The 15,981-nt window shown below is 35.1% G+C and overlaps 2 protein-coding genes across 3 annotated transcripts; one reads left to right on the top strand and one right to left on the bottom strand.

Annotated features, from left to right (window-relative positions):
- Positions 1-365: 365 nt before the first annotated feature.
- On the bottom strand, positions 366-14,097 carry LOC106136198 (uncharacterized). Of its 2 annotated transcripts, none has more exons than XM_060949385.1 (4): positions 14,078-14,097; positions 7,474-7,650; positions 2,588-2,715; positions 366-2,213 (listed from the first exon to the last, which is right to left on the bottom strand). In XM_060949385.1, the coding sequence occupies exons 2-4, from the start codon at positions 7,568-7,570 to the stop codon at positions 1,419-1,421; spliced, it is 1,020 nt and encodes a 339-aa protein (XP_060805368.1). In that variant the 5' UTR covers positions 7,571-7,650; positions 14,078-14,097; the 3' UTR covers positions 366-1,418. The 2 variants fall into 2 exon arrangements, with proteins under 2 accessions (XP_060805368.1, XP_013192122.1); XM_013336668.2 differs by lacking the exon at positions 14,078-14,097 and adding an exon at positions 11,721-11,971.
- Positions 13,372-14,589, top strand: LOC106136143 (uncharacterized). Its single transcript, XM_013336603.1, has 3 exons — positions 13,372-13,490; positions 13,893-14,052; positions 14,404-14,589. Exons 1-3 carry the CDS (start codon positions 13,372-13,374, stop codon positions 14,587-14,589), a joined length of 465 nt encoding a protein of 154 aa, XP_013192057.1.
- The last annotated feature ends 1,392 nt before the right edge of the window (positions 14,590-15,981 follow it).

Raw genomic sequence — 15,981 nt, 5'->3', positions numbered from 1 at the left:
TCCAGTTTCGCGACTAAAATTCGGTGAGCTTGTTTATCTGACGTAACCGCATGATGTCATGGCAACGCGGTCGCCATTTTGATATCATATTTGAATTTCGCGCCCTTATTTTAAAACATTTTAATATTTAAAGTAGAAATAAACACTTTGATCTACCTTCGCCAAAACGAGTAGATCAAAGTGCCCTTCAAATTTCCAAAATTCTAACAAATTGGGAAGAAAGATAAAAATATGACTTGAACTATAACTACTAACTAGCAGAATTGTGTATCGATCGGTTTTGGATTCTTTTCAGGCAAAGGGTAGCTAGAACGGAAGAAATTGCAATCCTTAATTAAAAGTATCGAAAAATATATGGGTAAAAAAACTTTATTTTCTTCGTAAAATATCACTTACATTTACGTTGGACCCAGTGACAAAATGGGTTTGTGTAATAAAAACATGTAGGTAATATTCTCTATTTACTGTAGGAATTTACTTAATAAAATGTTCTATATAGTCAACATAGCACGTAAAATTTGTAAAAATACAAGGAACAGGTTAGATAACTTTATTCTTCTAAAAGATAAGTAGAACAAGCAATTAACTTAAATGTCACAATTTTATGCAAATAGGTAATAAATTCGTTTCAGTAAACGATAAAGCTTAATAACATAAGTGGCCAATATAATCTATACAAAGTTTATAGATACGCATTAAATTATAATTTGTAACTAGGTATAATTAGGTAGGTACAATCAATAAAGATTTTACAAGCAATATTTGTTAAGGAAATGAGAGGTATTTTGATAATAAAATAATCCTTGTAAGAAATGTACTAAAAGAAATGGATGTATGTAGTAATCACATACATATACATATAGTCACAACGTCATTAGCTCCGAGATCATAATTGTAGAAGCAGTAAGTTTGTGCTTGGAAGAGTTGTTTGGTTTCCTGGATTATTTTTTCTATCTATAAAAAGATATCTTAGTACGTTTTTAAAATATCTGATTTCAATTTCGTAGCTAAATTATATTTTTAAGTTTATTAAGTACGAGTATTAATTATGGAATGATAATGGGGCACAGTTTAAAAAAAATATGAAAAAATGATGCATTTCATCAAAAAGCAATTATAGACCGGGCAACGATAAAAATAATGGGATAACTTCCCTCTATGTACGACAGGGAAGCAATAAATAATTACCTTAATTACTTTGAAGCGATTCAAGCTTTGAATACTTAATTATTTTTTTAGATATGATTAATACAAATTTATAAGTTATTTAGATTAACTAAAATATTTATTCTATCACAATCCTTAACAATCTCGTAACCATTCAACCCTTGAACCGAATTCATACTCCATGTGGCTTGACCCTCAAGCCGTGGAGTCCATTCGAAGCAGTCTTATCCGGTGGTAGTCTTAACTAATAATCAGCAAAAAACGTAGGGTCTGACACAGATGGGACACCTGTCAGACGCTGCCAAACACTTCCTGAGGCAATCAGCGTGGAAGAAATGCGCGCAGGGTGTGACGCGGGCGGACCGCATGTTTCCTAAGCAAACTGCGCACACGTCTTCTAATGTTGACAGTTCCTCCGACGTTGCCCTTCGGAATCTCGCTAAGGATCCTCTCGCCTCGTTCAACTTAGCCAACGCTTCCCCGAGGCGATGTCGGCCATGAACAAACACGCACACGTACAGAACACACGCAGCCAGTCTCCAGCGCTCGTACCACGCCAGAGCTGGGACCAATGGGATCGCAATAGCTGTAGTCAAACCCCGCGCCCACACCCCGAAATACAACACTTCCATTCCCTCTAACCTCTCCAGTTTTAACGCTGAAATGCCAATGGGCCACAGCTCTAAGAAAGTCCTTTCGGTAAGTAAGTAATACACTCCAGTGATGAGGGTGTACAAGAAGTTGGGGCGGTAATGCTCCAAACCCTGTTCTAAACCAAGTGTGAGGAGTATGAATGTGATGGTGACTATGAAGGTGACTGCTTTGGTCCACTCGAGAACTATCTTGGTGGCGGACATGGCGAGGTGTTTGACGCGGGAATGGCGGGTGACATTGACGTAGGGAGACCAGTCCTCCTTGGTGCATATCTCTCGCACGTAGCTGACGGAGTAGGTGATGACATTGTAGAACATGAGCGAGTACAGCGACGTGAGCCTGCCTTGCCCCTGCGACACCAACAGTCGGTCGCACGCGGTGAAGATCAGCAACTGGAGAAATAATTTTATTTATATTAATAAAGATACAGATATAATCTTAATTATTAAATACAAAGAAATTTAACGCAGTGATGCAAATAGTTTATCTCGATGAATATGACAACGCTTAACAGGTAACGGCTAGCTTGTCATATTGACATAACTGAACAAACCATGAATCAAAATTCTTTTTATCATGGGCTATTTGTTATATAATTTTTGTTGATGTCACTTTTGATAAAAATCTGACATACCCAATCCAGGATAATAGTCAAAAGTGCATTCCTGGTTTATCTTCAGATAGGTCAAAATGTAACTAAATCCAAAAACATAAAAAAAATTTAAAACACACGAAAATAGAAAATGTTTATTAGTGCGATCCTCACCTGACTTATCATCGTTGATAAGTTGTTCAGTTGCAAGAACATCACTTCTGCGCGGTCCAGGGGCGCGTATATCGCCTTTAGGACCCCCAACACCCGCACGAAGGGTGCGCGCAAACGGCGTGCCGCTTCTGAAACAACATTATCGTTAGGTCTATAGTATCGACGTATTGACTGACAGTAATTTGAATTTCTTAAAAATTGTAGATGGAAACTTAAACTATAAAATAATAGATTCATTAAAAAAATATTTCTTTTTAACTCTTTTCTATTTCCTGCCTTATAATTTCTCATTTTTCCCCAATGCAAACTGATCACTCTTTCTTCAATCAGCTCAGATCTTTTGAAAGGGTTAATAAAATTCGCTGTTTCGTAATTAGGTATTTTACTCGGTATATTATATAAGATACTCGTAAATGTAAGCAAAGAAGAAAGTAATGCTACGTCGTAGCATCGTAGGGCTTGTAGGGGTTGCAGGTGTAGCACAGTCGTAGCAAAATCGTAGCGCGGTTAGATCTTTCGTGGCACAATCGTAGCCGTTCGTAGCATGGTCGTAGTCGTAGCAAAATTAACAGTAAACGAGTTTTTCAAACGAAGATTTTATAACAATACAATATTTTTACATACGTCATATTATTATTAATCCCTTCTTTATCCTTTATGGGGTAGACAGAGCTAACAATCTCGAAAAGAACGAAAATATTCATAAAGATATTATAGATAAATTCCAAGTTATATATAGAAGAATCCCAAGTTTATAAGCCTATAATTTAGTCGCCTTTAACGACATCCAATAGAAAGAGAAAGAAAGATGGAGTGGTCCTATTCTTTTTGGTTTGGTTTCTAGAACCACATGGAATAAAATATGAAATTTAATATTTTTTTATTATATTATGAGACGTGGGCGTTGATTCCTGTCACAATCTGTTGTCCACTTCGAAGCATTCCTACTTGATTTGCATAATATTTTTCTAACTTTCGAAAAAGAGCAAAAAATGTGGATGTGTTAAGCGAGATAAAGCGGACAGGTTAAATCTTTCATAATCAAATAATATTTTCTTTTTATTGAAATGCACTGTAATCCAGTATTAGACTTAAGTTATGTTGACGTCAATAATTGAAACCTTGAAAATAAATCTATTCTTTTACTCTATAGGTTTATTAGAATTTAGGTTTAATACTAAAAGAGTAAATTTTTATCGAAAGAAAGCATTGTAGGTTACAAAAAATTAATATATCGAAGTATAAGTAAGTAAAAAGTTATATTTTGCTACCTACTTGAATGGACAAATCCATTATTTTACAAAGGAATACATTAGTATAATTAATATAATTATATCATTAAATTAAGAGAAATGCTAATAAACTTTGGAATGGGCTAGTAACATAACACTACACTACATAACTCTCAATTCTATCATTGTGCCATACAGCTGTGCGTGGACTTTTAGTCTTTTCCAGAATGTTAGCTCTGTCTACCCCATAAGGTTTATGTGTGTGTATGTTTTCATGTGTAAACTTATACTAGTGACGGGCACAAGGTCTGTTGCCTTAGCACATTAGGGTAAGCTATAATTAATCTCTTTTATCCATCATTTTTATTTCGTGTAACCTATTTAAGAGGAATCCTTTCTTCGTTTGCTCGTTTAATTATTATTTATGTATATATTTATGTATCTTCTGAAATATTTGATGAATTATTAGTATATTTTTCATTTACATATTAGGTGGTTAATAAACCATGTTGCATTAACCCTTTCACTTTTTTCATGAGAACCAGTAGATATTCTTGAAGTAAGTATAAAAGGATTCTCAATCTTAAGCGACTTCAGTTCAGATCAACCCATCTTTTCAAACAATACCATCTTGAAATATTACTGGTAAGCTCTATTTTATACTTATTAACTTTAATTTTATATAAAGGATAGATAAATCGCTTTTAACGTATGTTTTTCTTTAGTCATAAAGATATTGTTGGAAGAGTTAACATAACATAGTCAAACTTGGTAGATAAGCTATAATTATTCCCGATTCTGTAATACCTATTTACACTTTAAAATAGGACCACTCGATATCTTTCCATGGATGTAGTACAAGGCGACTAAGGGTTAGGCTAATAAACTTGAGATTCTTCTTGAAGTCGATGGTCTTGTCAGTATTTGAATCTCGATTACATCATTGCTGAACGTGGCCTTTCAGTCTTGACAAAGACGTGATTATATTCATGTAGGTATGTAAGATACTTATTTAATCCTATTTTTATTTAACACTATAGTTTGTGATTGTAACAAATCAAACAAATTTTCTATTCTAAGACCATGACAAATTCAATCTCTCTAATGCGTATTATTATCTAGACCACCTCACGTCATTGAAATATCGATGTTGAAAACATCTTGTTTTCTAGTTGTAAACAAACAAGTCAATATTTTGAGCGTTTCGTAGCTGCGCAGCGGGCACAACTTTGGAATAAACATTTTTACAGTTTGAGAGTTGAATTTTATAAGTTTATTACTTCGAGTTTTAATTTATTTCTAATTTCACATACAACTCATAATTTTACATACATATTATCAACTCAAAGATTCCTTGCGGGGTAGACAGAGCCCGCAATCTGGAAAAGACTGATAGGCCACGTTTAACTGTTTGGTTTAATGATAGAATTGAGATTCGAATAGTGACAGGTTGCTAGCCCATCGCCTAAAAGAAGAATCCCAAGTGTATAAGCCTATCCCTTAGTCGCCTTTTACGACATCCATGGGAACGAGATGGAGTGATACTATTATTTTCTTTATTGGTGCCGGGAACCACACGGCTAGTTTATCAAATATCAGTTTAGAGACCTAAATATATTTATTTATGTAAATGTGTAGACAGAACTATTAAAATTCGGTAGGTTAGAACACCGTGGAAAGCTACAAAATAGTTATTACTGCCAGTATTTCGTTTTAATTTCACATTTTATATTCTGTATTTCAACGTCTGAGATGTAAATGCTCATGAATTACGTATCATAAAACCATATTTTTTAAGACTATCATATTCACAACTAAAAATATTCGGGAGGCGTGTGAGTTCGCGGAATGGCCATGTGGTGGTGCCGCGCGAAAATACAAGTAAAAGTGGTGAGGTTTGACGCACGCGCCCTGGACGGCGGCCAGCTTCCGCCGGCCCATTCAGATCTCTCGACAATGACCTGACTCTTCCACACAAATAGTATACATCTTTGTGTATACTTATAAATAAATACATCGTACAAACTCAACATTTCTTTGTACTGTTCTTGCCTGATTAGGAATCGTCTATCTTGTCAAATCTGTAGACTGCATTACATATTGTTGTGAAAACATTTTAACTTTCTAATAGGTTGCGTTATACTTATTATAATTGATTTATGTAAGTGCACGAGTAAACGGCACGAGAAATGGCAATCAGATGTATGCCATTTTGGACATGTGTTGTGTAAGCGCCAATAATTCACATAGGTATCTGCGACACAGAGTAGAGTTTCTCGACCTATTCGATCGCTCTGCATTGCCCGACGACGTAAAGAAATGTTCAAGACGCCAAATATTCAGTGATTCAGGGTGATAAAATTAGGTTATTTATCACCAAAATATTTTGTACATTTCTGATCGTGAAGCGCCGCGGTGGCGATGACCGATGGAGACGATTTTAGTCTTCCTCCTTAGGATATTTAACTCTACCTACACTTAATATGCAATAAAGTTTATTCTTTAATTGCTAAGTTATTATTAAGTCCAAAACCACTGCAAATTTAAGAACTAATAATATCTTTATAAAATTATGAAGTATCAAGAAAAACCATGGGAGTTATCAAAATCACATATCTTCACGTTTTAAGCAAAACAACAGGTCTTGTTTTATTTTTACAACTTCTTTGTTTACCTACGAGTTCTATAGTGTTAGCATGACGGCAGCGACGCAAACAGCGTAGGAGGAACATAGGTCAGGAGACCGGCACACCCACTATTGATGCCAAGTCTTGCTTGCCATCAATTTGTTTATTATCAAACTGTAGGCATATCGGAGATCACAGTTTGATCTTCGTTCCTCTATCTCGCCAAAGTCAAACATTTCAGATCATTTAATGCATTTATGTAGGTAGAGCAGACGATGCGTCAGATGAAAAATTATTTCTGCGAATTAAACTCAATTTGCGGTTTCGTTAGACCATGACACACTTATATGAACAGACAAGGACGCGAGACATCTAAAAAATGTATTTATTGACATTAAAACGGAAAAAGATCGGAGGATCGTTGCATCCAAAATAGGATGTTTGTCTTTTCCACGCAAAATACTAGAAGGACTATCAATATCATTTTAAAAAGTCTTAAGAACACATTGCCTTTAAAAAATAGCAAGCGTACGCTCTCATCGGCTAAATAAACGTGTTTGACCTAATTATTTGAGTTGGATATGTATTGTTCAATTGTCTCCTCTCGCTTTCTGTAACCGTTGTATGCTGCCAATTCGGGGTGCCGTTTCAGTTGCTCCGATAACTATTGATTCTGTCTAGCTCGTAAGAAATAAACTCTTAATGTATGTGTAGTTTAAATTCAATACAGCAACTCGTAGCGCAAAATTATTACATATTTTTTGTGCAATTTTAATATTTTCTTCCCATGCAGATTGTAAAAAAAAGAAAGGCTAACAAATTTTGGATTCTTCTTTTAGACGATAGACGTGTCACTATTTGAATCTCAATTCCATCATTAAGCTATACACGGTGGCACGTGGCCTTTCAATCTTATCGGAATTGTCATCTGTTCACCTCGTAAGAAACAGAGACGTGATTTTATGTATGTATTTACGTATATTAAAAAGGAAAGTCCCATAATATGCATCATTTATTATCAGCTTACCTTGTGCAAGCTTAGCAACCGCCGGGTACCACCTTGCAGGGTACTTGTAGTTGGCGGAGATGAGCACAGGAACCACTAAACAGGTGTATGCCGCCATGAGCCAGGCGCCTCCCAACGCCACCAGGAGCCCCCGCGGCGCCCAGTACGGCAGCAGCAGGACTAACGACAGCAGCCATACTGAAAATTTAATTATGGAAAATATTAACAAAAAAAGTACAGCATACTGCTTTCGACACTGCGCCCGCGTGAAAATATACTGTAATGCCTTTCTCCGTACTTCTCACATGACCGTATGCAACATTTCGTGGAGATCGGTTCAGTTGTTTAGACGTGAAAGACGGACAAACCAACACTTTGTGTTTGGTTTACACTTCCACATTTTATTATTAAGTCCCAAGTATAACTAATGAAATTGCAACTGAAAACACTCGAGAATGAAGAAAAAAACAACATAATTTTGGCAAAAATAACCATTTCATTACTTTAATATTTCATTTAATCATCTCTTACGCTCACAATCCGTGGCATTTTTAATTTATTTATTTACATCAAGGGAAAATACAACAAAAACATAGACTAAGGAAAAATTTTGTACAACATACATACATATGTACATACATACATGTGGTCACGTCTATGTCCCTTGCGGGGTAGACAGAGCCAACAGTCTTGAAAAGACTGAATGGCCACGTTCAGCTACTTGGCTGTATAATTTAAATGTAAATTTTGTACAAGAAGAATATTTATTTCGTCGGACGGAGGTTCGGAGGACGTAACCAGTCGAAAAGCTACATCATTAGAACGCTAGGCTCTTTCGCTTTTTTATAACAAGAAAACACATCAAGTAACAATGTCATTTATAGCCATTACTCACGAAGATGTTAAATAAGATTCAGAGATTGTGACACGTTGCTAGTCCATCGCTTATATATGAAGAATATGACAAAATTAACATAAACTAGTGATTTTCTTCAGGCAGGTAGTTAAAATCCGCCTGGTGTAGAGTAGAGTAGGTGTGATAGACATATATGTATAAACATACATACATACATACATAAAATCACGCCTCTTTCCCGGAGGGGTAGGCAGAGACTACCTCTTTCCACTTGCCACGATCCCTGCATACTTCCTTTGCTTCATCCACATTCATAACTTCAATAATGTTAATGTCAATTCATATGTATAAACATACCTTCTTTTTCTTAATTTTTAAATAATTAATACCTAATCATCAATACACATACAATAAAACTGAAGAACAAAAAGAAACAGAAATCAATTATCCAACATATACCTAGCAACCAGGTAATATTTGAACAAGTACCTAGACTTGTTCAAATATTACCTGGTTCGTAATTTTTGAGCAGCAAGAAGCTTTCACGGTGTGCTTTTAATATATACATATATACATATAATAAAATAGTAAAAATATTTTGTCTGTACATTTAGTGATTTTGACTGAAATGGATAGAGGGACACTTAGAATGAATAATAGAAAGCAAAAATATTTTTTTTTAATTTCTTGTCTGTCTGTATGTATGATCTCGATTATCTCCGAAAGTACTGAACCGATTTACTTCAAACTTTCACCAATTGCTTTGTTTTAACTCAGAAGAACATTTAAAGTTTGTTTCATCAAAATCGGTTCACTAAAAAAAAAGTTATCGACATTTGAATGAACTCAAGGCATGAGTTTGCCTGCAAATAAGTTACGAAATTTAAAATTCAAGGTCATTTATCATTATACGACAACATTATACCTATAACATATAAATATAAGTGAAAGGCGACTAAGGGATATGCTTATAAACTTGGGATTCGTTTTTAAGCGATGGGCGAGCAACCTATCACTATTTGGATCTCAATTCTATACATACATAAAATCACGCCTCTTTCCCGGAGGGGTAGGCAGAGACTACCTCTTTCCACTTGCCACGATCTCTGCATATTTCCTTCGCTTCATCCACATTCATAACTCTCTTCATGCAAGCTCGGCGGTTTCGGGTACTTTTGACCTGACCCTTTACCAGGACGTCCTTAATTTGATCAAGATATGTTCGTCTAGGTCTTCCCACTCCGACCTTTCCCTCCACACCCTCCATGTATATCTGCTTAGTCAACCTGTTTTCAATCTCAATTCTATCATTAAGCCAAATAGCTGAACGAGGCCATTCAGTCTTTTCAAGCCTGTTGGCTCTGTCTACCCCGCAAGGATATAGACGTGACCATATGTATGTAGTCAACTGTAATTTCGACACCACCGCAACGGCTTCGATGGTCCAATAGTTAGCGCGTGAGACTGTGAAGTTGACGGTTCAAGTTCGAATCCCAAAAAAAACAAGGTGTTTTTTTTTATTAAAAACATTTTTTATGTGTTGTTTGAGTATTTTATTTAAAAAAAACCGAAAATCAAAGAGAGGAGTTATGAATGTGGATGAAGCGAAGGAAATATGCAGAGATCGTGGCAAGTGGAAAGAGGTAGTCTCTGCCTACCCCTCCGGGAAAGAGGCGTGATTTTATGTATGTATGTATGTAAACCGAAAATCAAAATACTACATATAATAAAACGGTAAAAATATTTTGTCTGTATATTTAATATTTTGACTGAAACGGATAGATAATTTTTTTTTACATTTTTTGTCTGTCTGTCTGTATCTGACTGTATGATTAAGATTCAACTCGAACTTTACGCGGACGAAGTCGCGGGCAACAGCTAGTTATAAATAAATCAATATATACAAGAGATAAATTGACTAATATATCTACGACATGGATCGATTAAACTTAATAATTTTAAAATCACAAAAGATGTATATATCTAGAGTTATTCCCACTGGATTAATAGTCGAATTAAAAAAGTTTCTACTGATTAAAAAATAAGATCACACCGGCTTGGTATTTTCATTAATAAATGTCTATCTATCAATTATTTTTTGCGTAAATCCAAAAAGCAGAACTAATTTACTGTAAGTAAAAAACAGTTCAATTACATATAAGATATTTCCGTGAGACTGTTTAAGAGTTCTCATCAACTCAAGAAACCATTAAAAACGTACCTGCCCTATACTTCAGAGGCGAATGCTAAGATTTACTACAAGACTCGTAGCTTTACGTAGACAGCTTACTTTCTCTTTATCGTCAACTTTCTGTGAGGAATAGTAAGTACAGTAACTAAGTAGTTTATTGAATTACAATATTTTGACTTAAGCACATTTATCAAGTGTTCATCCCCAACGGAGTAAACAAAGTCATGAACTTTGTTTTGCTGGATGGTTTAGTGAAGAAACTAAGTTTGATTATTATTACAATTACAATCTCGAATTCGATCAACTATAACTAACGACAGGAGGACGACGACTCAATCTTATAGAAACTTGAATACGTTTTACCTACTGTTAACCGTTTAAAAAAAGGTAAAAAATCGAAAAGGTAATAAATACCATAAAAATTACAAAAATCAACAAGAGACACACAATAATTCGCCAAAAATACATGTTTCATAAACAAATCTCCCACGTACAAAGTCATAAATCTAAGAACCAGACGAAGCAAAACAGTTAGTTCAAAACAAAATGTTACTGTGCAAAACAATATCTAAAAATATGTTTTTGTTAGACAACGTAAGTAGAAATCATGAATGAATGTGTAACCGTTGCCCACCCATTTCACCACATGACGAAATCATGTGACAAATTCTATCCTACTGACGTTCATCTCGATTACCTACTCCTCACCCCTCAAAAGAGTCTGGATTGAGCACCGTACCGTATATAGGTACGGTAAACTTACAGGAACCTAATCCATTGATTATGGTTACACATCTTATTTGCCTCGTATACAGTATTTACCTACACCCAATATAATTTCGAAAAATACTTATTTGATGTTGTTAATGAAATAAATGAAAAACCATTCATAGCCGGCGAAAACATAATTTTAGAAATAGATAATTATTTGGTTTTGATTTTGGTTTTGACTTTACACAAATAATAATGAATTTCAGTTTCACTTACATATTAAAATTAATATAATAAATGCTACAGTAAGTTTGTTTTTGTTACCTCATCGTAGATATTATTTGTCACCATCATAGTGAAAGTTATACGAACATGTATCTTTAAACGAGAATATAAATACAAAATGTCATCACGTAGCAAATATAAACGACATAAAGCTAGACTCGACCAACTTTTGACAAAATCATATATAATCATACACAAAATATACAGTTATAAAGCTTCACGTACCAATGTTGGCGATTTTATCCTCCGATCGGATTGTCTGAATCTTCGAGAACGAATCACTGCGTATGCGTCCGCGCACTCGCGAAATCATTCCCATATTTCACGAAAAAATTGTCCCGAAAATGTAATAACTGTTTTGCACGCTCGCGCAAAAATAATCGTAAAAATATATCACTTTCGTTTATAAGAAAAGCAGGTATGCCTCCGATTTGGACGAAGTCTGTCTTATGAATGCGCATTTAGCGCCCAAACGCTTGGGCGGGCGGCGACGGCGCGTGCGCAGCCAATATAAAAACAATATAAATAACGACTGAAAATATTTTTGTCATCCATGGCCGTTTGTCGCAGTCGATACTGAATGAACTCTCTCACAATTGCAGCAATATTATGCGATTAAAAAGATTGACACCAAGACTGGTGCCGCTTTTTATTTCCTTGCGTTGTAGTGACGTTTAATTTTTAAATATAAATTTCATGTCAGTGACTTTTGGTATGGAATCATTGTTTTAATTTTGGTAACTAATTAGAATGTTTCGACTATTGTTACAACATTCCTAGTTACGTTCTAAGAGATATTGTATTATTTTAGAAACGTCGTGCACACCTAGCTTTTAAAGTGTGTACGTACTTATGCTATGCCGATCAACACAATGTCTTTACCGTAGAGCTGCAAAGAACCTCAAGTATAAAAATATGAATAATAACAGGGATAAGAAACTCTTTTATACTTACATACATATGATGACGTCTTTATCCCTTACGGGCTAGACAAAGCCTAAAGTCTTGATAGACTGATAAGGAAGACTTTTATAAGCGAGACTAAAAATAAAACTATGGCTAACACTCCATATAAAGTATATTTCTTTGTATTTTCATTTGTATGAAACGTATGATTTATTTATTGCGTCTTACTTTCTAATGCGTATTGATAATTTATATGTTTCAGCATTGTTAGGTATATGTACATATATAGCATAGCGCCTTTTTACGAAAAGGAAGTACGTTTTACATTATTATTCAGTGGCTGAATCGCAGGGCAGTGACTTAGCCTTATAAAATGTCGCCTTCCGTCTCGTCTCTCGTGTGGACAGTTCTTTAGCCGTCATTTTGTCTAATAAATTGTTTCTTATGATTATCTATTTAAAATTTTTGAAGACAATTCGAGAATAATTTTATCGCATTATAATAATAACTTCGTTTGCTAAGAACATAGAAATAAGATAAGATACGTAGAAACTCTTACACTATTAATATGAGAAATAACACTAATAAGATTAGCATCGTCTGAATACCAATTTAAACTTAAATAATAACCTTAGAAAAATTAATACCTTAATACGAGCCACTCGTACCTTAATAATAATACATTATCATGTAATTTTTCTTTACGGGGTAGGTACACAGAGTTAAAAGGCCAAGTTTAGTTGGATGGTTTGTGTTGATGATCTTATTCATGTCTAAGCTTAGTACTGCAAAGTTTTATGCAAATCCTTTCAGTGGTTTTTGCGTTATAGAAAGTACAACAAGGAATGAACAGAAATAACTTAAACTAAACCAAACTGTTGTAGTCACATAGATATTTCTATTATTCCAATTTATATGATTAGCACCTAAATTATTGCAAATAAATTTGAATTTAGAACTCCCAAGAACAATGCATCCTGTGGTGTACGCGCTGCTGCTGGTGGGCTCCTGCTTGGCCCACTACCGCGGCGGGTACGAGTCCCGCCTCAACCTCATAGAAAGAGAAGAACCGCAGGAGGAACAGGACGGGTAATGTCGACATTATTTACAGCCTCCGTCCCTTCGGACAGGAACGTGGAGTGCGCCTTTGACCATAATCCTTCGTAGGGGAGGGGACCTTATCTGGTATTAAGACCAATTGGATCAGGGTAACACATCCAGTCGCCCTAATGTGTAAATTTCCTCAGGATTCCTAACCGTAAGACCCTAAAAATGTTCTAAGCACATATAAAGTGTGTGCCGTGTGTAGCAAAAGGTAAGTACCTACCTTTAATCGTTTGGGCCCGCCCTATTGGTCGTATCCGCATTTGGTCTAACACATTCACAATCACGATCGGTCCTATTCGCCATACGTCGAATTTTACGCGGCCTGATATCACACAACATATATCCATTTTAGATCTCATCTTATGTTTGCAATCCGTTTTCTAGGGACATAGTGGAATGTCCTGTTTGCGGCGGGTCGGGTAACAGCGAGTGGCTACCCAGCAACGAAGTGTGTCCTATCGTGAGAGGAGACAAGAGGTACAAACGCTGCCAATTGGGAACTTACGTCAACACAGTCTGCGACAACCGCCTGGATTGCTATAGAGTAAGACTTGTTGAAATGGTTCTACCTGGTTTTGACTGCCTCTGTGGCGCAGCGGCAGTGTGCTTGTCTGTGACACAGTGGGTCCTAGATTCGAATCCCGGCGAATTTGAATCCCGAATACGAAACCTATAATAACGAGACGTTTATTTTTTTACTTGCAGCCGCGGACGTTGGTATTCAAGTTACCCAATGAAATAACTTTAACTTCAGCCGTTCATTGTCTATTCTTGGACATAGGCCTCTTACATTCAACTTTTGCAATCTTGGGCCTATTGTACCTATCCGTTCTTCCTAATTTCGTCCGTCTCAAACAAATCATTCAAATAAAATATCATCTCATACCATTTCCAGGGACCAAGGGAGCAGTGCACAGAGAAAATGGACTTCGACATATATGGGCAAAAGTGTGCCCCTGGGTACTATTGCAACAAGTACTTGGGGGTGTGTACAGGCCTCGAATACAACGTGGAGAGCAAGACCCAGTGGCTGCTGAACCCTAATCACCGATACCCGCTCCGAGCTCGAAGGAGTATCTGAATGACCAACGACCAAAGGACTCTCACGAACTAAATGCAATTATACTTGGTTAGGCAACTTGTATATACAACTTATTCTATGGGGAAAAGTATACCAAAGATAATCTTATTTATTAATTGCTGAAAGTAAACGGTAAAGATATTTTATTTTATCAAGGTGCTACTTTTCGATAAAAATATATTTTAGTGTGCTTCCAATGGTCGAATATAGAACAGAAGATATACCTTCTTACGAAGAGGTATTAGGAACAGACTGGCGCGTGTAACGTTTCGATAATAAATCATAATTCGATTCGATCGAATTTATCAATTTATTGTGACTTATCTGTTCTAAACAGATAAGTAATAATTTAAATTAAATTGATTAAACTTATTTATCGGCGATTGTTATTTAATAAAACACTTAAAGGTGATCAAGATAACCTTTTTGTAATTTTAAATCTAATTATTGTTTCCGTTGTAATTTTCTTCTCTTTTCTCTGGGATAGAGGCGTGATTTTATGTATGTATGTTTCTCTGGGACAAACAATCATTGGAACATACGGATGATTACAAAACAAAGGCATTAATAAGAAAAAGAACTTTAGTAAAAATCATTTATTTAGGTAATTACTTCCCTTTTTTCTTCTTTATTTAGGTAGGAATACATAACTTGCTCACTTTATAAAGGAAACATTGAATGGGATAAGGCTGGCACGGGAAAGTAGTAAACGGTACAAATATTTATTTTCACCATTCCTCCTGACAAAAACAAAGTAAGCTTATAGGATGCCAATTGATCTCTTGTATTACTATATATCTATTATATCAATTACAGTATTAAAATTGATCTCATTGTGTTATAATATTATCTATTAGTAAGTAAAATTAAGTAAGATCAAAAGACGCTGCGCTTGGCGCATCCGGGGCCACCACTTCCAAACAAGGACTACACTAATAATAAAAATGATTTGTATTTTTGTATGTTAGTAACGAATCTTAAAAAAAACTACTGAACCAATAATGATTATATTTGGTTCACAGATGAAATAGTCATTAGAAAAAATTAAGCTCCTTTTTTTCCTACGAGAGTGGAGGAGCCCCGCGCAAATACTAGTAAAAAAATGTAATTGAAAGATTCTAGATAAATAAACAATATCTTTACCTATTATTGGCCTTGTTATTGTTTTATAATTAACTGACAACGAAATAAATATATTTTATCTTAATCATGAAAAGGCTTATTGTCAATATTATGTAATAAAAATGATACCTAGTCAATTACAATAGGTCAAATAGTATTCAGTAAGTTAATTAAAATTTAGCATTTTATAAATATTTTCTATAAACATACCTATAATACGATAAAATTCTCATATTTTGATCTTAATTAAATATAAATCTTAACATATTA

The sequence above is a fragment of the Amyelois transitella genome, chromosome 18 (assembly GCF_032362555.1).
Source record: "Amyelois transitella isolate CPQ chromosome 18, ilAmyTran1.1, whole genome shotgun sequence".
Classification (NCBI taxonomy): domain Eukaryota; kingdom Metazoa; phylum Arthropoda; class Insecta; order Lepidoptera; family Pyralidae; genus Amyelois; species Amyelois transitella.
This window is presented reverse-complemented; position numbering and strand designations above follow the sequence as displayed.